This window comes from Strix uralensis, chromosome 2 (assembly GCF_047716275.1).
Source record: "Strix uralensis isolate ZFMK-TIS-50842 chromosome 2, bStrUra1, whole genome shotgun sequence".
Taxonomy (NCBI): Eukaryota; Metazoa; Chordata; class Aves; order Strigiformes; family Strigidae; genus Strix; species Strix uralensis.
The window spans coordinates 53,284,738-53,309,050 of record NC_133973.1 but is presented as its reverse complement, the minus strand read 5'-3'; the positions used below and the strand labels follow the sequence as shown (position 1 = coordinate 53,309,050).

The window sequence follows — 24,313 nt, the reverse complement described above, 5'->3', positions numbered from 1 at the left end:
GAAGTATGTCCAGCTTTCCGGGACTCCCATATCCTTCAATGCAGCCTCCCAAGGGATTTTGTTAATTAGTCTTTTGAACAGGTCAAAGTTAGCTCTCCAGAAGTCTAAGGTGGCAGTTTTACTAACCCCTCTCTTTGTTTCTCCAAGGATCGAAAACTCAATCATCTCATGATCACTGCACCCTAGACAGCCTTCAACCTTTACTTCTGCCACAAGCTCTTCCCTGTTCATAAGAAGCAGGTCTAGGAGGGCACCTTCCCTGGTCGACTCACTCACCAGCTGTGAGGTCGGCTCACTCACCAGCTCTGTGTTGCCATGCAAGTGTAGATATGTGAACCTAAATCCTCAAGTCATCCACACATCAGAGAAAGGAGGTCTCCTGTAGTCATGGAAGCTGGCTGTAAGGTATCCAGGAATTACTGGGGAGATAGAGGGTACACTTGTACACCTTGCACTGTGGAGTAACTGTGGAAATCCCCAGATTTCTTTGCAACTAATTCCTGAGATGTGTTTGAAAATGCAACAGGATTGCATAAGGTAGTGAACATGCCGTTAGAGGAAGGGCTGGCCACCTGTGAGTCCATAGGACCTCTCATTCCCACTCTGTCCCAAGAAAAAAATGTGTACAAGTAAATAGCTTTGAGGATCTGGGTATCAAGGGAATTTGTGTGACTGTTATTTGGAGCATGAACAATAGTTACCAAAAATTACAGGTGTATATTTGGAGGGGGGGAAGTTTTTTGGCCTGGATTTGGATGCAAAAGTGCATTTGAGCTTTTTTTTGTTTTGTTTTTAACCTGTCTTTTGGAGTCTTTCAAAAGTACTTTCCAAATCCCTCAACAATGTTCACATTCATGCCTCATACTTGTGGCACTGTAAAAATACTAATGCTAAGGGTCACCTTTCATGAGGCTAAGGGAACAGAAATGCCTCTTAAGTAACTACAAAATGCTGCAGACAAAGAGCTTCAAGTTTTTCCCCAATGAATATTTCTTTGGAGATTCAGCAGCTGATAATTTAGTGAACTTGTTCTGCCTGTGGGCAATCATAATAGCTCTCAAAAAAGTAATCCACACCAAAGCTTTGAGCTATAAAGCAGAAAGCTGCAGGAAATTAGGTTTATTTTGCCGTTAATGGAAAGAGGCAAAATCCTGCAGTAACTTAACTGTTTTTTTTTCATTTTTAAATGATTGAAAGAGATTAATAAAATTTAAGAGACAGAATGAATTTGCACTTGCTATGAGCATGAAAGGGCACTGTATACTAACAGTAGATTTCTGTGATAACCATAAAGCAGAATTTAATGAAAATGATTCAGAGAAATGCAGCAATAAATACATGTAATGAGCAACAAAAGGAGCCAGGAGGCAAGGTGCTTCCATAGATATGAGTCAATAAGTGCATTAGTGAAAGGAAGAATGGGATCTTAGAGAGAAAATTGTTTAAAGTGATCGGAACAGAGAACAGAAGTAATTTGTACAAAATTCCACCAAGAAATCTTTTTCCCCTCGGTTATATTAGAATATCTGCACTTTATTAGAAGTCTGAAGAGGCCAAAATGGTAGTTAAACCACTAAGCTTTTACTGTCAGCCGAAGTAGTTTCAAAGGCTGATGTATGATATGAAACAAGGTTGTTCATTCCAGCTCACATGCACCGTATTACCAACCAGCACACAAAATACAGAGCTGATGAGGAAACAGCAGCCTCAAGATGACCATAGCTGGACCTTAGTGTTAAAATATGCATCACTTAAGATGGGGTCCATACTAAATGAACCAGAAGCTCTCCAGCGGTTAGATTTCTGAGGTGTGTGTTTTCCACCCAGCTGGTTACAGCACTCCCCCTCTCACAGACTCAGGCTGCAAGGGTGATTTCTAACAGTGAGCCCAGAGGCATGCGGGTGATAGAAGGTAAAGCAGAACTCCTGTCTCCTTTCCTTTATGGCTTTTGTGGAGCTAGAAAAAACTGGTGAAGGAGCTTTGCACCCTATATAGACCAGCCAGCAGCAATTTGCTGCACAGAAGTAATTTTATGATGCCATTCCTGCCCCCTACATTTTTTTTTCCTCACTAGGCAGCTCCTGTAGAAGATTCAGGGAAATGAGAGAACTATCAAAGTAACTGCCTCCATTTGCACAAGGCAAATGTATATCTTCAGGAAGCCACTTGTATGTCTTACCAAATTACTTTACCTAGAAGGATGCATGATGATCTGACATAATAATTCACAGCATATATTACATTTAAAAGGTCTAGCCTACATGTAGTCAGTATGTGAAGGCATTTATTTCTAAGATGTGAAGCTGAATTAGAGCATCATATGCAATGCATACATCTCCTGGGCTGAAAATAATGGAACGTGGTATAAACAAAACATTCTAGAGAAGACATGTTCTCTAGAGATAAGTAAGACATTTCCCTGAAATCAGTCATTGCACGGCATGGAGCACAGATGTGACAAGTCCTGGCTGTGACACCAAATGGTTTTGTCATGTCCAGTGCTGCATGTTTTTTAGAAGAAGGCTCAAAGGAGCTCCAAGGTGCAGTCTTGCCCCAAATAAATTACCAGAAGGAGTCTTACTTAGAGCTGCTCTCTAGAACGTGCTAAAAAACAGCCTGTGAAATTAGGAAGCTGGCAGTAGCAGTTGTTTCCTTAGAAGAGAGAAGGGGTTTTGAAGGGTATTATACTCCAGTGGGTACTCATTCTGAACACCAAGGCAGATTTCAACATCTTGTTGGTTAATTATACATAGTATCAGTAGGTATGGATGTTCCATTTTCTGGAATTGATATTTTTTCTGTCAGGTGCTAATGGATGTTGGAGGAAAAATATCTTAAGCAAGCTGCTATGTAAAAAACTAAGTCAAAGAGCAGACCTTTCTAAGATTGGGAGGGCTGCAGGATAGCTCTAATTATCAGGTCATTAACAACCAATGACCAAGCAAGAGCATTTGCGTTCATTTTTTCCAGACTTCTCCAGTGCTTTCTTCACAGCATCTATGAATGGTAAAAATATTCGTCTTCACCATAAAAGGAATGTAAATATAAAGCGCAGTTAATCCATCAGTTAAGAGAAACCTTGAGCATTGTATGCATCCTGCTGAATACCACTTTCAGACAAATGATGCTGAAAAGCTGGTCAATAGTAGGGCAGTAAAAAACAAAACTTGCATGACTTTCAAATGGAAGTGGCAATGATGAGCTATTCTCTGGTCCATGTGAGCCTGAGGCTGCATTCAGTCCCAGCACCACGACTCTCCTAGCTCTATTTTTTCCCTGATTATTCCTCTCGCAAAACTTTTCTGCAGAGGCATGTGCCAGCAATACCATCTGCTGGCTAAACCTAGCACTGTCCGGAGGAGTGGGCAAAGGCAGCGGGGCTGACAGCCCCCATGGCAGCCGTTTTTCAACCCTCGCCCTCCTGCCCCAGGAAGGCTCCTGTGCCTGGGGCAGCAGGCAGCTAGAACCAGGGAGCTGCAGTGGCTGGGGAAAGGCAGCAAATCCCTATCCCAGCCTCCCAAGCCAGAAATGTATTCGGTTACTCCTATCCCACATCTCTCAATGTTCTGGCTTTCAGTTGTGGTTCATAGGAGTTGGGGGTTTGGGGGCTTTTAATCATCATGCTTAACAAGAAAAAAAATGCCTTGCTTGACCACCTCTCTGCTCAGCTGCCCAGGCACACAGAAGAGCAGACACAAACTCTGGACTGTGTTCAGGGATCAAGCACAATCTCTCTTCCGTATCTCAGGAAAAGAAGAGCTCTCTGTGTTATGCCTTTTGCCAGAGTTTTGCACGTAGCACTCTCGCTTTAATCCAGGATTAGCGTGAAAAACAATTAAGATCATTTTTACGAAATGAGATAACTGAAAGGAGAGAGCATGTGTAAAACTCCTTCAGGAACTGAGCTAAGGGTGTTTTCACTAGGCATTTCTTTTGGATTAAGCTGTCTGGTTATATGAGCCAGGAACAAAGAAGTATCTGAAAAACACTACAGGGCACGCAAGGAAAGCAGCCGTGAAGGATTAGATATCTCTGGCTATTTTTTCTTTGGTTTTTTTTGGAGGTGATACTTTATTTACAAATAGAATCACAGTATTATGGTCACCCAGCTTCAGTCCAAAGAGTTGTTAAAGAGGCTGGGAGTCTTTGGCATGGGAAAAGAAGAGGCTATGAAGGAGGGATGAGATAGAGGACTATCAAGGGAGTACAAAGGAGAGAGTAAGAAACAATTGTTCATTTTCCCAGATAAAATTATCTGGAAACTCTTGCAGAACAAATTGGGGGAATTAACCATACACAAAATACGTGGCGGAGTTATAGACCTTTATAGGATGCCATGGATGATGAGAATTTGAATGGCTTGCCCAGATGTCCAGGCCCTGAGAATACCAACAGAATTTACTGCCCCATGTCAGGCCCCTGGGGCACCCCCCACACTGCCCATGGTCCAGGACCCCATTTCAGCCCCCTGGGGCTGACAGCTGCCCCAGGGATGCCCTAATCCAAACATCTGGTCTTCTGCATTCATGTACTGAGACACTATCAGTGAGAAACTATTAGTGAATTCAAGTCAGACAGTCTTGCTGGATAAATTGGGTGAGAGAGAGCCTTAGCTTCACCAAAAATGAGGAGGATCTATCTCCAAAGTGCCAGGAATAGCAAAGATAGAGATTGAGTCTATTTCATTCTAGGACAGGTTTTGAATTTGCTTCCATTACCTCTAAGGAATATGTCCCAATATCCCAACTGGTGGATAATATTTTTCACGTGTTTTGTTCTGTTCCTGCAAGAAAAATGGAAAATTTACTTGATTTGGATTGAATTGTTTGGGGTTGGTTTTGTTTATTTTCTAGCCTCAGAAATAATAAAAGTAATCATAGCTTGAAAGAGAGAAAAAGCTGCTTCTTAACCTTTGCTCTATGAGGAAAAGATTTTGGGTAGGGTGTCTGGCTGACTAGAAAAATGACTTGGAGTTATGAGCAAAGCCATCCCCCCTCCAGTGATCAGTGAACAAAGAGAGTAAGCTGGTACTCCCAGGGCCTGAGGAGTGCTTCAACTTTTCTATGGGATGAATTAACAGATTTAACTCCGAGGAAGTCGGTGTATGTGCACCCCTTATGCTCACCGAGGTCTAATCAGCTGAGGAGCAGAAATATATTTGTCACCTACTCTGAACCCATGAATACGGAGTTATTTTGGAAAGAGATGTCTATAGTTCTCAATGAAGAGACTTGGAAAGGTGGAGGTGTCGCCTACCAGCTGTACCAAAAATTATATATAAACAGTTGGAATGGACAAAGAGTTTGTCAACCTCATTCCTCATGCTCATCAGGAGGGTGCAAAAGGGGAGTCATGTACAGGGGTGACATACCTTTGGGGAGGACTGGGGAGAACAAAGCAGCTGCTGGGAGCTTTTCTCCATGCAGTAGTTTGCAACACCAACAATTCGTGTTTTGGGACAATTATTTAATCAAAGACAAAACCAACACAATTCCCATTCCCCAAAATAAGTTAACAAAAAATGCAGTTTCAGTGACAAGACAACCCTATACTTGTCATATTCATAACATCAGTGCCTGTATGAACCTTCAGAACTCAGAGTCAGCGTTCTTTCATGAGACAAAGAGCTGCTTTAACTGATCCTGCTGTATTTTTCAGACCACAGAAAGAAAAGCTCTGGGGATTTCAAAAGCCCCAAACTCAGCGGAGACTCTGCAGTTTAATTTGTGAAGTGAGACAGCTGACAGATTACAAACTCAATTTTACTTCACAGGCGCTAAAGCCATAAATCTAGCCCTGTGTCTCTTGAATCAGTGATGATTAATGAGTTTCAAGCCCTTTAAAAATACAAAGGGCAATAGTTCAGAAAGGAAACGCTTCACCTGGCATAGAAAAGAAGCAAGACCTTGTTGCACAGTGACATGAGCCAGATATTGTCCAGGTGTTCTACCCGAGCACTCAGGTAGGGCTGGAATAAGGGCTACCATGTTGAATGGGGATGTAAGAATTTGAAATATTTCTCTTCACAGCAATAGTTCACTGTTGTCATTTCAAAGAAAAGTGGACTCCCTGGGGCACCCCAGAAAGAGCACTTTTGCATCAAATGTTGCCTGCGTGCATGAAAGTGAGTATCCCTTGGAGCAGTGAGCTGAGCAATGTATCAAGGAATGACAAATAATTGTTCTATGTGCAGAAAAATAACTCCTGGGAATTTTTATTCAAAGCTATCAGGGTTCAGGCTGGGACTGCAGGGCAAGGGAATCTCCATTTTGACAGATACAGTGCATGTGTTAAGCAAGAAAAAGTAGCTTCAGGAGCATCAAGTCCTGGACCTGTGGCTCTCAAGAACATGAGTCTGAGGGGAATTGAGTACACCCCAATTCAGGGATACAAGCATTCTCTTTTCTTTCTTCTAGTACCACTAATCTGCTATTTTGCAGCTGGTCTGTCCCATTTTGCTAAACTAGTAAAATAAAATTTATTTCCTTCTTAGTCATCTTAAAATGAATTCATGTCAGGGAAGAGGCAAGAGGACATTCTCTGCATATGTTCAAAACTGTATATTGCATTTACTAGATTAGGATGTCTGTGGTTTCCAGTTAAGAGAAAAAAATGAAACTGTGAGAAATGGACAGGGCAGCTGTGAACCTTTGTACGCGACTGCAGAATGAAGAACTGAGTCCTGGGACATGGCTGATCCCACATAGCAACTACTGTAGAGCCAAAATAACTTTGCAATGATTTGTTGCATCAGTCATCTTTTAATAAATAGAGAAATATCTTGCTTAAATCAGTTGTCTTCTTTTGTTGAGGTGTTGGTTGTTTAGTCCCACAGTTTTCATGAGCAGCCCTGTATCCAGCAGGAACATCTTGTAAAGCAATTTTCTGGCATTGCCCTGTCTCTTTCAGCTGGTCTCTGTGGGCAGAGACTCCCACAGATGCATCTAACGAAGAGGGAATTACTGCCCTCCCACATCTCTCCAGCCCCACAGTGTACCCGCTGGATGCTGGCACACACCCCTTGGACTTCTGACCATACTCTGCATGCTCACTTCCAGTAAAGGGTTCTTGTTGTGCAGGCACACACAAGGGCACCCAGATCATTACACATGTCTCTTGCTGAAGACACAGGAGAAACAAATGGATACAAATCAGGAAAAAAAAACCAAAACCAAAAACAAACTAAAGACTGTGACCATCTTAATTTAGATCTTTTCCTACTTTCTGAAATCTCCGACTCCTTTTCCCTACCCCTCAAATGAGTAGAAAAAGAATTGCAAGAGACCAACTCTACCTTAAAACATCATCAAAATACAAGATTTGCATAGTATTTTCATTTTAGTCTTATCTTTAGTATAGGTCTATTTGAAGGAATTATTCTGTACACTATCTGTCTGTAGGCAGGATTGCAAACACTTAGAGTTCAGTCCAAACTTCCATAGTATCAGACAATCCACAAAATTAGTGCTATCATTTAAAAAATGAATGGGGAAATAAAAAAAAATAATAAAAAAAAAAGAGTATAAACCATTTACTTCTGAGTAAATATCCTATACAATTGTGGTTTTGACTACCATTAAACTGCCAACAAAATAATAGTAAAGAATATATTCCTGACAATCTTTCAAGTCCTGTGTTACATTTGGAATGGTTTCAAATATAGAAAAAGATCCAAACCTCACCTATAATAAGCTTATTCAGTTTGCATCTTGTATAACTTTTACAGTTTATAACTGGGTAAGTGTTGATGCATAAAGCTGTAATTCACCAGTATTGATCACAATTTATGTTAAAATAAATAAGCAAACATACTGAGATGATACAAGCTGAGCATACAGAATCCTTGATCAGAGGGATTCAAGTAAACAGAGTCACACTACAGAATTTCCAGAAAAGCTACCTAGAGCAACACTCTCACCACCTTCTTGGAGCAATTTTCTCATGATATTAGCATTACTCCTATAAATCCATTGGCTGAAGTTACAACATAAGATGCTTAAAGGTAAATGATAAAATTAGTATGTAAAAAAATGGTTCTTCATCATCTAAAATATAATAAGCTGGATCTTCAGCTTTCAGATGTGTCTGCAGAGCAGGGATTCTTCACACTTTAATCTTCAAAAGTTAAGCACTAGGTTCGTTGTCTGTTCCCTGGCTGTTCAATGCACATTCAGCTTAGGCCAGGTACTGATTTTAGAAGGATCCACATTTCACATCCAAGATGCCTGCTTTTATTTGGCCTATGAAAACAGATGTCTATTTTTCTTCCCCAGCAGGAGGGAAAGACTAGAGAAGGCCATCTTAAACCAGCCAGTGAATTTGTACATGGCTCAAATTATGTCTGATGAATGGGGTTGGATAAGGATAAAGTGAAGGTTTCTAGGTGTCTCTGTCACATGGGGAGTTACGGACCTAACTGTGGTTGTCTTTTTGTCCTGTTAGGTACAATTTAGTGTCCCACAAAACCAACAGAACTGTGCTTGTTGTGTTTGGTCAGCACAAAAAAATCAAGCCATTATACTGGATACCAGCAGTCATGTTGTCCAGCCAAGGATTTGAATTGTAATTTACATCAAATGTAAGCATCCAGGTAGCATTTCATCCATCCTTTTTAACTTCCCATGTGCGAAAGGAAGGCTTGCACCGCACACTGGCACACTAGTAAACGTCAAAATAAGTTTGTGTATTTGAAGACTGCCAGTCTTTCCACTTACAAGATGAGGACTCTCTACATCTCATTGCTGGCGTTAATGACGTCATCACAGATTTTGGACACCAAGTCCAGTCTTGCAGGAGTCTCCACAGCAAAATGAATAAGAAAAGAGTCTCCAAGAGCGCTGAGGTTCGTGGCCTTCCCCTCCAATGCAGGGGTGACGTGGTGGTAGACCCTCAGGGAAAGTGGTGGGTGTGCTGCTGCTGCCAGGTGATGCAGATGCACCATGGTTCAAAGCTGAAGAGGGGGAAGGGTGGTGGGCAGAAGAGCTGGAGTTTCAGCATCCTCACTCTCGAATGTGTCAGGCAGCCAATATTCCCAGAGGAGCCCGGGGAGGCACAGAGTGGTCATAACTGCACTTTGGGTTGTGGCAGCAGGACTTGTTTGTGGGAGGGAAAGGAAAACACCCAAAGCTAAAGTTTAGCTGGAGGAAATATTTGTTCTTATGACCTCAGTGGAATAAGAACCACATATGTCGTGTTTGTTTGAGACATACACTGAGCCAGCAACTCAGCAACCAACTCGGGGGCAGAAATTATCCATTATCTTTTTAATTTGGAATGGACTTTAATTTCAGTTTTTTCATTGTTTGTTTTATGACCACATATTAGAGGTGTTATTATTACCACTCCCATGGAAAATGCTATGAATGAGGGAGCACTTCTCCAAGAAAAAAAAATATCTCACTCTTAAGATGATCTCTCTTCTTGGATGGGAAAGGGGATAAAAGCTGTTGTTTTTCTGATGCATGCTGAGAAATGCTTAAGAAATATCACCTAATTTTCAGGGCAGAAAGGGGGAGCACTCAATGCCTGCAGCTGATAGCCTGTTAGCCCGTGTCCTTGAAAAATAATATGCTACAAGGAGAAAATGTGTAGTTCTGAAGTGTGGCTCCCTTATGTCTCAAACCATCAGTAATAAGTGAATTTAATGGATGATTAAAAACTTTCTCCCCACTATGACTGCACTGTAGGGAGCTGCCACCAGCAGTGACCTACTTGCTGTCATGGCAGAAATGCATGTTTCAGATGCTGGCCTAAATGCAGATGATTGTTGGTTGGTGTTCATCTATCCACAGTGTGATATACCTAGAAAATAAGTAACTTCTGCCAGAGGACCTTGCTTCCTTTGCAAGTAGTTCAGTTGGGTTCCACTTCCTTGTCTGTACAGTAGTGTGAGTACAGCCCTCACAAATGACAGGCACATGAGCGCTGCTTACAGAGAAAGTGTAGCTATCCTTAGTATCCTTAATATATATATGACGAGCTGTTAGTGCTGGTCTGGGATATGTGTTTTCTCTGTAAGGGGCTGTCAACCATGAGCCCTCTGAAACTGTGCCAGAGAATCAAGGGATCTATTTTTAAATGCTATGCTCATTTTCTACGCTTTCTAGGGAGCTCTTAAGTCACATTCACCACGCAACCATGCAGAATTGTTCCTTTCCAAATGATGGATTTGCTGGGGGCAGTGGCAGTGAGGACTCAGCAAGTTGGTCAGTCCTGTGCTTCTCGGACCCAGGGCTTTATTAGAGACCAACAACTATCACAAATTAACATTGCAGGCATTGGCAACGCTACTGATGAGAAAAGAGTCCTTCCTCAACAAACCTTGCTGTATTATTAAAGGCACCATTTTGAACATGAAAGCCTTAAACGTGTAGAAGGAAATGTTTCAGCTCGTCTGGCAGAAGAAGTCCAGTTATTTTTTGATGCTGCTTGTGTCCAAAGCACCTCCTGATGCACAGGCGGCACAACTGCATCAAGGACAGTGGCCCTGAAGAAAGAGACAGGGAAGAAGTTACACATGTGGCTTTATTGCCCCAAAACTGTAAAGCTGAAACAGCAGCTGTGTGTCACCACTCCCCCCACCTCCTGCAACCCACCTTGTGCTGGGGGTATGTGGCCCCCAGAACGCTCAGCAGTGAAAAGCCAGACCTGCACCCACCAAAGGACATCAGCCTGCCTGCAATTAAGTTCAAGCCTAGTCACTCTCTGTTGTTACACAGCCACAGTTAGCATTAGCAGTGTCAGTCTTTCATGTTAAGTGGCACGAGTGTGAAGTGGTTTGTGTTGTCTGAGAAGAGGTGATCGATGTTTCCTTCAAAGTCCTTGGTACCAGGTTTTCAGCCCACTGCTTTCTTGAGACTTATTTCATAACAGTGGCAAACAAATAACAAAAAAATACTATATAATCCTTTATTTAAACCTTCCAGATTAACTGTTCCCATGTTGATAAATAAAAGCCCTGCTGAAGAATCTGCGGTGTTTTCTTTAAATCTAAGTATAATGTCATTACACGTTTATTTGGATCACCTATCCTTTCCAGAAAGAGGTAGGTCCTGTGTGGTGTTTTAACTGTGGCACCTGTCAACATTCAGACCCCCAAAGAGTCATTTGCACTGCAAGTGAGAGAGCGTGGGACAGGGTGAGTTGGATGCTGGGAGTGGAGAGGAGATAAGAGACAATGTAGAGAGCGAGAGGGAGGTAAGTGAGCTGGGAGGGGACAGTTTAGGTGCCACTGGCTGCATCTGCCTGCCGGGGTCGGGCGGGGAGGGTAAGGTGGCAGTCAGAGCTGAAATGTTAGTGCTGCTGGAAGAGTGCAGTGAGTGGGAAGGAACAGGGGCCGCAGTAAAAATGTGGTGAGGTGGCAACCTTCATCAGCTTTTGAGATTTCCCTCGTGCAGGACACTACATTTCTAGCAGCTCTGCAAGGCTGAAAACTGCTGCACTACTGGAAGGGCTGTGCAAAGGGCTGCACCCTTCTGCTAAGAGTCAGCAGATGAGTTAGTTACCCTATGCTTGGGTAAAGAGCAAGACAAGTCGATATGGAGCAAGTTAAAGTGGCTATTGCCATGTGTGTTTGGCCATTCTGATCCCACAGATAAATGCCCTGCCTGTAAACATCTCATTTACAAAAGCTTCCATTTAAAAAAGAAAACAAACCTCAAAACCTAGACTTACCAAAACACAAGCAGTGTCACTACACTGAAAAATACTTAGCAAGGGCAAGCATACTCTTCTAAAACACAGTGTGTTTTTGGATCGTTAGCTGTTTCTCCCACCCAGACGTAGGACGCTTCCTGCAATACAAGCAGGCTGTGCAGTAATCCAGCAGCATGGTGAAGTCCTGAGAAGGGCGACCACCCCATGTTCTACACTTGTGCTGGGCTAGTCCGCTAGCTGTGCTAGTGCTAGTCAGCACACTCACCAACTTATCTCTGGTGGCAAAACACACTCCCTCCAGCCTGCCCAGGCCACGGGCATGGGGCTTCTGCCCCCCAGCACTTGCAGCATAGGGGGAGAGGTGCCCTGCATGGCAGTGGGGCAGGAGAGCAGCAGCTCAGCCGTGACAGTGCCGAGCAGCTGTGGGGCTGGTGGGGTGACTGATCCCCACAACACATTTCCAAACCTCTATGTGAAACCAGAGGAGTAATGTTTACACCACTCTCCTAGGTTGCAACCATTCAGCTGGCCAAAGAAGTTAGACATCAGCTGTCCATCAGGCATGACCCTATTCTGAGAAGAGCATGTTGAAGAATATCAGAAAAACACTATTCAGCAGCAAAATGCCCTTCAGGCATTTATCATTTCTGATTTCAATTGCTGAATTTCACATAGAAAAGTTCCTTACTGCCCAAGATGTCAGATCAGCCTGAGCAGCGTTTCTTGGGACGCCTCCATAGGGTGTGCCTGAAATATTTTTCTATCGTCTCAAATAAACAGGACGCATGTGGTGCCACAGAAGTCAGGAGTCTAACACAGCAGGGATAGAGCTCAAAAATGTCACTGCTGTGTGTACCGTAGATTAGGCTGGAAAACCAAATATCAGTTGCTCATACATAACATGCATAGCACAGTTGTTTTCGTGATATTATTTTCATACTACTATTTTAAGCAGGGCCTGATTCATCACTTTGTTATTCCAGTTTTACCTTGGTGTAAGTCTTTTTCATGACAGCAATCACATCAACGTGTAACTGGCATACTAGAGTCATGGACCACACCATCAGCAACTTGGTTAAAATAATGAAAATCCAGATTATTTAGTAATGTGTATAGTTTACTGACTGAATGAGAATATGTGAAGAACACAAGTACACCAATGAGTAGACACTAGAGACCTGATTCTAATTTTCCTCAAGAATGGTAAGTAAAATTTCTCTCCATAATGCATTAAAGTATTCATAATCAATAAAATTAAATGATCGGTAACTATTTCATTTACAGGTACAAAATAAGCACTTCCTAAAGGTTAAGATTACAGTTTGATACTGCTGGATTATTCAGCACATAATTCTGGCCTTTAAAAAAAGCCTTCTGTATAAACGTATATACATATATATATATATATATTCATTACATCAGTCCTGTGCAATTTTCCTTAATCCCCACAAAAGAAATAATATAGAGTTTTTAATTTTAATGATATTTTTGTACCTACACAAGAGCTCGGCCCAACAATAAAAGTAAAGGGGAAAGAACTAGAAGATCAGTCTTTCAATATATTTGTTTTTTTTCAGTATCACACGATTTTAAAATGTCCTGGTTGCAATTTTGCATTTATGCTGAGACCAGTATCTGGCATGCACCTGACCATCAGCATACTGTATAACCAAAGATCCCAGTCTTAGTGCTCACTAGCTAGCCTAATTCCCATCAGAGATGATTTGCTGCCTGCATTTGTCAGCACACTCCAGATAACACTACTGGGTCTACTCCCATCTCAGTCACAAGGGAGTTGAAAGACTCCCACTGACTTCAGTGCTTTAGGTAATCAGAAAAAGCTACCATTAATTTCTAAGGAGCGTTGTGCTTGTTTTTTCACCCTAAACTCTATTTTGCACTATATTGCAAGCTTCATATGATTGCTCCCCAATGCAGTAGATTCACAACCCAGAGGTCGAAAGATGGGTTATTGTTATTACCATTATCACTGTTAGTGCACCACTGTATTCTGGCATGAGAAAACATAGCAACCATATGTCAGTGAATGGAGGTAAGCTTAGTTATTCTCAGTTTTATAGTGCTAGTAACATGGAATAGCATAGCCTTTTGCAGCAGTTTGTGTGTTTTATCCCTAACGAATCCCGAGTGAATGAATAAAACAAGTACTAAAGGGCACCTTCTTTTTGCAGGAACAGTCGGCCCACAGGACTGCCGGGTGGGACCAGCTCCATCGGCCTCTTGCTTTCATCATTCTTCACCCAAATGTCTGCTCCAAAGTCAATCAGCAGCATCACCAGCTCCATACTGCCATTTCTGGCAGCCATGTGCAGAGGGGAGTCCAGGCCTTTGCCGCTGTTCACATTTGCTCCTGAACATCAAGAGACGACAATGAATAATGACAAAGAATAATGACTATACAATAGACTATTTCCATTTCCTGCAGTAGTTGCTATTTCTCTGAATAATCTGTAAATGCTGTAGCATACACCCAGAGGTGGATTTCCTTATGCTGGGGTCTTGGTACTACAGTTTGCACATGCACAACTCACACTGGTAGAGGATAAGTGGGGTTGTGACTAAGAAAATGATTCCAGGGGAACAGTGCATGAGGAAGTCCTTCATCCACAGCCAAGCCCATGGATATCTTGAAGCAGAACAAAGATGTATTTCCACCTACAGTCCACCTTTGGCCCCCATCCTCATGCCCCATTCCCTTAAAATGCCTGCAGGGTTTCAACCTGCTCTGTGCTGGAGGTTTAAGACAGGGGGATTTCCAAATGTCAAAGTGTCTGTTGGGAAAAAAATGTGAGGATGGAAAAGTTCTAGAGGGCCTTGGTAGAGGAGGATATAAGCAAGCACCCCTGATGAGTATTCCCCCATCCATTATCCTGGGCTAATGGCTCCTAAAACAACCTAAGAAGAGTGAGCTTCAGAACTAATTCAAAACTACTTATAATGTTTTTATACCACACATTCTCAAATATAGAAGGCAGCAAAACCAAAATAACAGAAAACAGAAAATAGTAGTCAAACATTTAATATTTAGATTAATTTGTATTTGTCTTCTTCCAAAAAAGATCACCATGCTAAATAGTGACCTACCTGAAAGGTGATCTACATGATGTTTGCTTGGTTTTTCCAAAGCAACTTTGCTGAGTACTTTAGGTTATATGACCCCTTTGGTTAGAAGAGTTGCACTACTGTAGGTAACAAGAAATGGTCTTGTATAATTATCCAAGTGCTTAGACTTATAGTTAGGTTTGTTTGATGCAGAAATACTTCAGCATCACACTCAGAGGCACTGGAAAGGATGGTGCTTGTTCCAGGCACCACGAGCCACGTCAAATCCAGGATGACCCATCTATTTGTTGGGACCTGTAAAGCTGAGTTCCTGAGTCAAGAAGACCCTGGTTACTCTGCTGTCTCATTTAAGCCAGGAGTGCCATTAAGAGTGAAACATCTCCAGGTCCCAGAGCAGGACCTCCTCGAAATCTTTGATGCAAAGAGAGTCCAAAGATAGATGTCACAGGAAACAAATGTACACCATCCTTTATTTTTCTTTTACCTGACTCAAGCAGCTTCTTGGCACAGTTCACTTGCTGGTTCTCACAAGCTACATAAAGGGGAGTACCCAGATGCTTGATGTTGTGATCTATATTTACCCCATGGGACGCGAGGAATTCGACACATTGCACATGACCTTAAAAGGGATAAAGGAAGAGTCAACTCACAGAGATCAGGCCTTTTTTCAGCAAACTCTCTATTGCAGTGGTGTAATTTGGCAAAGATTCAATGTTTTGTCAAGAGATGGTAGTGTAATACTTTCATCCACTCCAGTGTTTCCAACCTGGAAAATGGGAGCTGCAAAGCCACGGTTAGCAAAACAGGCTAAAGCCCTCGCATTTTATCTGACTCATTTCAGATGTCTACTGAAGATGAGACGAATCACGCTGTGTTTCTCTCCACTGCTTTTGAAGATAGCCAGATCTGACTCCCTCAGATGTCCACAATGCAAGTGGCTGACTTGGACAATGCATCCCCTCCTTCCAGGTGTCACCACATGAACTCAGAGGCCCCTGAGATGCCCTCAGTGAGCACCAGGGGTGGGAGGAACTGCCCCACTCATGATGAGACCAACTAGGAAGGTATTTCACATGACCTAAATCAAGAAAATTATCTTCTTTATCTTCCACTTCAACACGCTGCTAGTAACATGGAGAGGAGTGCTGATGCCTGTGGGGTTACCTCTCTTAGCAGCTTCATGGATGGGGGACGCCAAGTCACAGGGTGGGTGTAGGCTGGCTCCATGCTGCAGCAATAAATTCAAGCAAGCCACACTGCCACTGACACAAGCACTGAACAATGGAGTATGCCAGTCGACAGTAACTCCATTCACCTGGGGGAAAAATAATACAATCAGGCTTTTTTCTCTGTCTTCTCAGTATTTCAAAATTGATGAAAATTACCCAGTTCTCAACAGAAAATAGGGTTCTTAATACTTTTTATTTCATTCCCTCTAAAAACTCTCTACTGCTTCTGAAGATTACAACTTTTTTATTAAAAAGATCATTAAAAAAATCTTTTTAAAAATTGCCCCCAAGTCTCTCCTCCTGCAAAAGAATTTTTAACCAGTGCCACTCCAGGGTCTCTCAGTAGTTACCAAGTTGCCAAGTTAGATGCGTGCCCATTTCTCGGTTATCTCAGCTGAAACAAACCTGCCTGCAGCCCTCTCCTGAACAGCCCATTTTTAACTGAAAGTGTGCAGCCCTTTTTTAAAAAAAAAAAAAAAATTAAACTGAAAGGTTATATATGTATAATGAGTTAATTTTCTTATTCACTATAATTTCAACATTATCTTGAAAAGTAGAGGCCCTGAGACACACCCATTTCACCGTGTTACTTGCACATTGTTTCCATTTTCTTCCCATTTTATCATGAGTTGATCCTAACAGTCTTATACCGCTGCTTAAGACTCTGCATATTGACATCAATGAGATTAGTGTGTGCAGAAAATAAAATACACCCTTAACTGTTGCAGGATTATAAAACCTTTACAAAAGGAACTTCCCCTTATTCTTTCAGTACTGATGAGATCATTGCACCTTCATCTGAACAACAATAATAACTCTTGTCTATATCTGTGCTTTTTGGATTGCTTTATAAAGTGCATTTTGTAACATGTACCTTAAGCAGAGCTAAGTACAGAATGCATATATATATATATACAGTGATATGCTGACGTGAAATAGTACATCGCCTAACATTAAAATGTGATAATACAACATACTAACACTAGAGACAATGGTCTGTCCCTTATGTACTCACCTGAGCACCATGTTTTAACAGGACACTGGCACAAGCAGCATGACCCCCTAGGCAGGCTTCATGGAGAGGAGACACCTGGTCTGCTGTAACAAGATTAACATCGCTCCCCTGATGAAATAATGGAAAATACCGTTACAACCAACTACCAAAACCCTGGAGGTTTTACAATAAAGTACAGATGACATTCAACCACTGAACAAACCCAGCAGAGATCATATCAACCCAGCAGAGGAATACCTGTTTGATGAGTTTCTTCAGAGTAAGAAGACGCCCATGGATAGAGGCATCATGTAAAGGAGACCAGTCTGAAACAAAGTCTGTATAAAAAGAAAGACAGGAAAAAGGCTAACAACTCCATGGATTGTTTCATTAGCATACTTTACTTCAACTGTGTGACCCCAGCAAACCTCTCTTCTTCTACTTTATTACTTGAGCTGCCAAGCTTTCCTTGGAGCAGCTGCTGGGAGGGAGTGAGACAAGAGGATGTCTTCTGTCTGGGAGTGTTTTTAACTCATCCCATGTTGGTGCTGAGCAGCTGCGGTCTCCTTCAGAAGACAAGAGAGGGATTCGCAAAACATCACCTTGCTCTGACTGAGCTTGTCCCTCCTTTTGAATTATTTCCAGTGCCTTTGTTTTCACAAGCTCATTTACCAATTAGTTCAAAAGGACTACGTTTTGCAGAGGGTATGGCTGCTCAGAGCTGGGCTAGAGTCAACAATACCTAACAAGAGAAGGTACCAAAGGACAAGATAAATTGTGTTACCTTTTGATTTTGCCTTTCAGTTTTCAGTGTTTGGTGTTAACCTGTGCAGTGGTGCATTTTAAGTAATAGCTGTATTCTCCACGTTGTTGAGACCACAAAGTGAGGTACAGCACGTATATACCATACAAATATTAATAGAAGGGGATCTTCAGTATTACAGATTTTATGGCTCAGAGTCAGCTGACAACAATAATCCCTCTGGGAGCCATTTACCTCCTTCAGCATTCATTGCCTCAAAACACAGTGTCTGGTCTACATCCATGGCCCAGGTTCCCCCTGGGAAGGAAGAGAATATTTTCCAGAGGGCATGTGACCCGGCTTCGTTTGGAAACACATTTTGCTATTCCCTGGAGATGTCTCACTCTCCTTCCACTAACTACAGAGAAAACCCCAGTGACTGATTTGGATGAGTTGCTGAGTTTTTCAGGGACTATACTAGATCACATGCATGGAACAGGATGCTTAACAGTGAGAAGTTTGCCTTCAGCAACAAAAGTTAATAAGTCATCATAGTTCTTGAAAATAACTTCCACAGATTAGCTGATGATGTCAGTGCTTACACAAGATCCGCAGATCTTGTCTCAGGTATGGACATGTGTGGGAGCTGAACCCCTCACAGCCAATGTCCTGACCCTTCTGGCTATGCCACGGTGTGCTGGAATGGGGTGATAACCAATTGTGTCAGCCCATTGGGCTACTGCTCGCTCACCTTCAAGCATGCTCAGTAAAGGACATCAAATTTAAACAAGATAAGATCTAATATAAAGACTTACAATGGTTTTGTGATTGAAAAATTCTGCACTAGGTAAATCATGACCTGAAGATGTGTATCTGAAATGTATTGTTATCACACAAAGAAGATCTTTGCCTGCATAACTATGTTAGGTAGGGAGGTGACTTTTTGCCAGCACAGTGGCCACAAAAGTTCTGCTATAGATTTATAGTTATTCTTGCAAGACTCTTTTATGACTGTGCAATACATTTGTCTAGAGTCATTCATATAGGCAAAAGGATATTTCTGCTACTATAAAACAACATTTTTGAGCCACTTGATGTCCATCACAATGCTTATCTGCATAGCACACTTTTGCAAATATGTACATATTGCATCTTACAGTCTCTGAGCAATGGCTCATTGATAGACTAAACTAGGGTAAATTTTAATGTTTCTTTTCTTGGACACCAAAAATGTGGGTCTCTGTAACAAGCAGCTTGTCAAATTGGTAGTAGTCACACATACATCGCAAGAGGTAACCAAACTGGTCCCTGTGATAGCTCTTATTTGGAAGAAGTCATTTAAAAAAATCTAGCAGAATAATCAAGACTTCACCATCTCTTGTGAGAATCCTCTAACAATGCTCCAGCATGCTCCTGGCTCACAGGACAATCCCAGTGATATTCTGGAAATAACCTCAGGGTGGGTTTGAAGCCTGAAGAGGGGTGAGCTTGTGGGACAAGGCCCTGAGGAACAAGGGCCTCATCAGGGATGATTGAACAAGCAGCTGATTCACAACTTTCACCATTTCTCCTCTTTTTCCTGTCTGTGGTTATGACTGCTACCTAGTTAGGGGAAGGGAAAGGGAGAGAGCTTCTATAAAATGCTAGATCATTCATTAGTTTATGCCAGGTTTATATTTACTTGATCTAAGCTATAACTGGGTGCCCCTTGGGCCAGAAAGGAGGTTTATTTTGTGTCCACCAGAGACTGACCACAACTAGAGACAGGACGCAGGTCTAGCAGCTGCAGCTTCTATTACCTGGTCAGTATATCCTGATTATAGGCGCAGTTAAAATGACTATCAATCAGCTTTGAATTCTGAAGGAGAGATGCCTTGGAGAGCAGGCTGAGAGGGACCATCAGCCCTGGGGCTGTGCCTGCTCTGAGCATGGGGCCCAGTCCCTCTCTTGCACTCTCCCTGGGAAGAAAGTTTGGTGTCTTCTCCTGCTCTTGGCATGTATTTTTTATAGCTGTGGGTTTGGGTCTTTTCCTTCAGATCATAAGTTTGTTGCCAGAGAAGTGGGAAGGTGTTTGGTGATCTACTGACCATGGCCTACAGACTAGGTCTTTGGTGGACACTTTGAAACCTACCATCTATTCCACCGCTGCCTGTGACTATGAGACAATCAGAGACTGTGAAGACTTGGCAGGTAAATCTGCACTGCCAAGCAAAGAAAGCCAGGAGGATAATTCAGCATTGAGCTTTAAGCAGGTGAAGATGTGAAGGCAAGTCATTCTGCACCATTTGGTCTCAAAGACATAAATGGTCCCAATCTCCTTTATTTAGCAGTATAGACATAGCTAACAAGATGAGACTCCATGAGTCAAGTGATCTTTTCCAGTCTTGTATTATTTTCACTATGAAAGTCAAAAGGGAAAAAATGAGAAACCGAGAAGCAACTCAAACCTCACAGGCAAAGATTCATCAACTCAGGTGTGATTTGTGTTTGGGAGAAGACTCAAAATTAGAAGGCCAGAATTAGAAGCCCAATACATCTTTATGGGTGGTACCCAGTACGTGAAATGAACAGAGGAATGAGCTCAGGAAATCTGGGTAATGTATGTCATCGTGTACTTTGCTATTAGCATAATTTGAGCTCTGCCTGCCTCCTTCTATATTTCACGGGCTATGTCCCACAACAAACACATAGTTCCAGTGAGTTCACAAACTTTCTTTCACTTTAGCAAATGGACAGCCATTTCCAGAAGCTGCGGTTCTGGTCTCATAAGGATAGACAATCTATGCTACAATTATTAAAGCATAGTATTATTAATTGACTAAAATATCTTTGCTTTGAGTTATGTGTGTCAAATGGTGCTTATCTGACAATACTGTTGTTCTTGCTGATCCTGCCTGTGCTGTCATTGGTTGTGTTTGAGGCTCTGTAAAAAGCTTTTGATTTTCCCATTTAGAAAATAATACCATTGCCCAATCTGGATGAGTTGCAAGGGAAGCATGTTTATAGTAATCCTAAAAATCTAGACTGAGGAACAAGTTTTCTGAGCTACAGCTTGATCTTTCTTTGGCCACACAAATACAGGCAGGGTTTTGTGCACACTACCAAGTTGTTATATCGTTGTGTCAGCATTCTGACAAAGGGGAAGGTGCACAGTCATGCCATCACATCCATGTGCAGAATTTATGAATTCAGTGCTTGCTTGAGAAAAGGCAGGTTTCTACTAAGACTCTAAAAAGAGCCAGACCACACCATAGTCCTCTATGGACTGGCCATTAGCTTGCAATTTTGCCAAATCTTAACAACGAATTAAAAGACTGAGCACATAAGCATCAAAAACTAAATGTCAGTGGAAAATAAAAAGAGGTATGTGCCAACATGTCATAATCCAGCTGTGAATTCTGTACTGAGAGGAACCAAGGTTTTTGTCCTAAATTGAAGTGGAGGCCTATCGTAGCTTCACACCAGCCTTGGATATGTTGGGAAGAAGGGGTTTAAAGGTCTGTCTGATGACTAATTGCCACAATGTACTTCCAAATCTGCTGCTGTGAACAGCATGGCCCCAAGCTGCCATCTCTCCTGCCTGAGCTCCGTCTGCAGCAAACGCCTCCACCCTGAAGTAATGCCGGGGAGGCAACCTCCCTGCAGGGGAAAGCAAATTTCCCCAGTTCCTGCACCCAGGGCATCACCCTCCAGCAAACCACAAAGTTTCTATTTTCTGCCTGCTCCAGGTTGGAACTTGTGTTTCTCGCTTGGAGGAGCAGGGAGGCTGCAGTGGATGTTGGGGTCTCACTCCTCTCTTCTGCACAGCACAGGAAGCATGCTGTCAGTAATATCAATGATCAGTATTTATACCATACACAGGCTTTTGATTAAAGCCTAAGCAAAGGCCAGTGTTAACTGGCCATGGACTTTTAAAATCCTGAAATAAAATAGTGACTTTCAGGAAAGCTCTCAAAACACTTTGCCCACCAGAGCTGTCTGTGAAGGAACAAGGCCAGTGTATGGGGGTGGCACAGCTGTGTTCACTGTATGTACTACCACAGGAACAAGGATTTCTGGTTGCCAAAAATATGTACAACTGCTCTTTCACAGAGGAACAAGACTGGATATCCAAATTTGACATTTACCCACACCCTAGTCCACAGGGAAGCTGAGTCAGGCCTCAACAACTTCACCATCTAGACATCCAAAACACACCGGCTTTCAGTGGCATTGGGTGATCTAGCTCCCCTTCCACTGCTGAAGATCCCAGTCAGCTCAGAGGTTACATTAAACCTCTGGTCATATTTGATTGCACTGTCATCTCTTGGGCACATGAATGTTGGCAGGATGGTGTATAGGGAGGAAGCCTTATAATGTTAACCATGCATGTCTGCTCCCTGTGGAAATTGAGCATTCACAGGACCTTTCTAGAACAGCACTCATTTTTGTGGTGATGGCTGAAAGTACTTTTTCCTAGCCTCTGACCACATGGAGGGTGTTGCACCCTCTGTGCCTGTCCCCAAGCTGGTTTCCTTCCACATTGGTCACACACGGTGCAGCTTGCAAAGGCTTTGAAATTGTTTTGAGAGGTATGCTCTTACATGCATATTTGCATCCATGTATGCCTATGGTATTATATATAACAGTATTACAAATGGTATTTTTCATATTCTAAGGCTTTCCGCTAAAGTCTGTGATATATGTAGCCTGAGCCAAACACATTCCTGCTGTAAGTCACCAGCAGAGCTTATTGACTCTGCTAAGGATCAGGCAGACACAAGAAGAATGGACTAAACTCTGATTTTCAAAGGACCAAAAGATCTGTATGCAGCAGTGCAGGGTGTGGATCCCCCTCCTTCCAGCCTCCATTTTGCTGGAGCTCATCTCCAGTGTGGACCTGGTTTGATTCATACTTCCCTCCCACGCCAGCCTCAGGATGTACATAAGTGACACACATGAGGAGAGGCAGACAACACAGCAGAGATACTGATCCTCTTTGCATTGTGTGTTTAGGGTCTTAATTTTCTATTTGGTATGAATGAAAGCATCCTGAGCAGCCCAGGAAAGAAGTGAGGACAGTGTAAATTTGCATTATCTTAATTTACCTCATTCCCTCTGTGCTTGCCGTAAGCTGAAGGAATTGCCTCTCAGAAAACAGAGCTGCAAGGAACATGTCCAGCTAAACTGCCATGTGAAGTTAAATTACTTTTTTTTTGTCACCATGTCATATTTTCAATGGCTCTGGGCCCGAAAACAGAGCAATGATCAGAGTGAGGCCATTTGTCTGAATAACTGTTCACCGGTTACCACAGCCGCATTGGTCACAACTAACCACAGTGACCTGGCCTGGGCAACAGGCTGGGCAACAACAACACCTGGATCTGCTCATCTGAAAGAAAAAAGAAAAGGAAAAGGATAAAAGATAAAGGAAAAAGGGAAAAGGGAAAAGGAAAAATAAGAAGAAAAAGAAAACAAAAAAAGGGAAAAGGGAAAATAAAAAAGCAAAATGAAAATAAAAAGAAAGGAGAAAGGAAAGGAGGAAAAGATGGAGGAAGGGAATGAAAAGAATGAAAAAGAAAAGAGGAATTGAGCCAGTGCTGAGCTTCCAGCTGGCACTAATCTAAGTCAAACATGCCACACTTCAACTTCTTTTTCAGCGTGCTGTGGTTTAAGTGCTGCATTTGTTTCTGCTTGTACAAATTGCGGTGCAGAATCAGACACTCTTTTCTGTGATACACCAAAAAAACACAAAAAAATTCAGTATCAAATAGGAATAGCTTATTAAAATCCCTCTGAAGTGCAAGAGCATGGGGACATTTTGTGGGACTGACTGTAGACCTGCCCTGGAAGCAGGACATCTGGAGCAGCACACCATCATAGCCTGACCCTGCCCTCTGCCACCGCTGGCAGAGGTGAAGGCTCATGGCGAGGCAGGAGTGTTACTTACCCCTCATCTGCGAGTTTGATAGAGACATTGCAGACGCCTGGCCTCCGGCTCCTTGCAATTTGCTGGTGTTTTGATTTGTTCCCTCATCACCCATCTCAGCCCCGTCTGTCCAATTTCTGTTTTTTCACTTCGCGGTCAGTCTCAAAAGTTCAAATTCCATCGTCCCCGGTGAGCCCCCAGTGGTGGGAGTGATCTATTAAGCAGACTCTGCACGGACAAGTCAGACAGACCTTGCAGCAGACCAGGATGTGGTGCTGGCAGCACTTTGTGCAGAAACTCGAGTACCTGGGTTGGGATTTAACGAAACAGCTCTCTGGCTGCTCTGGTAGGCTGCCAGCGATCCGGCGAAGCGAGAGATGTGCCTGATGTCACATCCTCTCCAACGCGGCGCCCAATTGGGGCGCCTGCCGTCCGTTTTTATCAGGAAGGAAATTCTTAGTTTGCCAAAAAAACAAGACAGAAAGAGCCAGTTCAACTAGTTGAGCAAACTCTGCCTGCAGGGGATTTGCAAAGAAAACCCACAGATATATGAGTGCACACGGATCTGCACCACTCCCGAGCAAGTTGTTTGCAGGCAACTTTGCTGCACGCCTCCCTGGACGATGTGCACTGTGCAAAACCACCCCTCTTATCTGCCAAGCCCTGATGGTATGCAAGAAACAGAGAGCTGAACGTCTGC

The 24,313-nt window shown here is 42.6% G+C and overlaps 1 protein-coding gene and 1 long non-coding RNA gene across 2 annotated transcripts; one reads left to right on the top strand and one right to left on the bottom strand.

Annotated features, from left to right (window-relative positions):
• Positions 1-7,764: 7,764 nt before the first annotated feature.
• Positions 7,765-24,139, bottom strand: ASB9 (ankyrin repeat and SOCS box containing 9). The gene is made up of 7 exons (XM_074858742.1): positions 23,635-24,139; positions 17,222-17,301; positions 16,985-17,092; positions 15,905-16,055; positions 15,225-15,359; positions 13,836-14,027; positions 7,765-10,487 (listed from the first exon to the last, which is right to left on the bottom strand). The coding sequence occupies exons 1-7, from the start codon at positions 23,726-23,728 to the stop codon at positions 10,363-10,365; spliced, it is 885 nt and encodes a 294-aa protein (XP_074714843.1). The 5' UTR covers positions 23,729-24,139; the 3' UTR covers positions 7,765-10,362.
• Positions 15,351-21,081, top strand: LOC141939302 (uncharacterized). The gene is made up of 2 exons (XR_012627545.1): positions 15,351-15,804; positions 17,006-21,081. It is a non-coding gene; the product is annotated as an uncharacterized LOC141939302 (long non-coding RNA).
• Positions 24,140-24,313: the final 174 nt, after the last annotated feature.

Coding starts and splice junctions, on each gene's coding strand:
- ASB9 (XM_074858742.1), bottom strand. CDS start 23,728: ATGGGTGATGAGGGAACAAATCAAAACACCAGCAAATTGCAAGGAGCC. Junction 17,093..17,221: donor TGAAGAAACTCATCAAACAG/GTATTCCTCTGC, acceptor TTATTTCATCAG/GGGAGCGATGTTAATCTTGT. Junction 14,028..15,224: donor CAAGAAGCTGCTTGAGTCAG/GTAAAAGAAAAA, acceptor CTTGATGTTCAG/GAGCAAATGTGAACAGCGGC.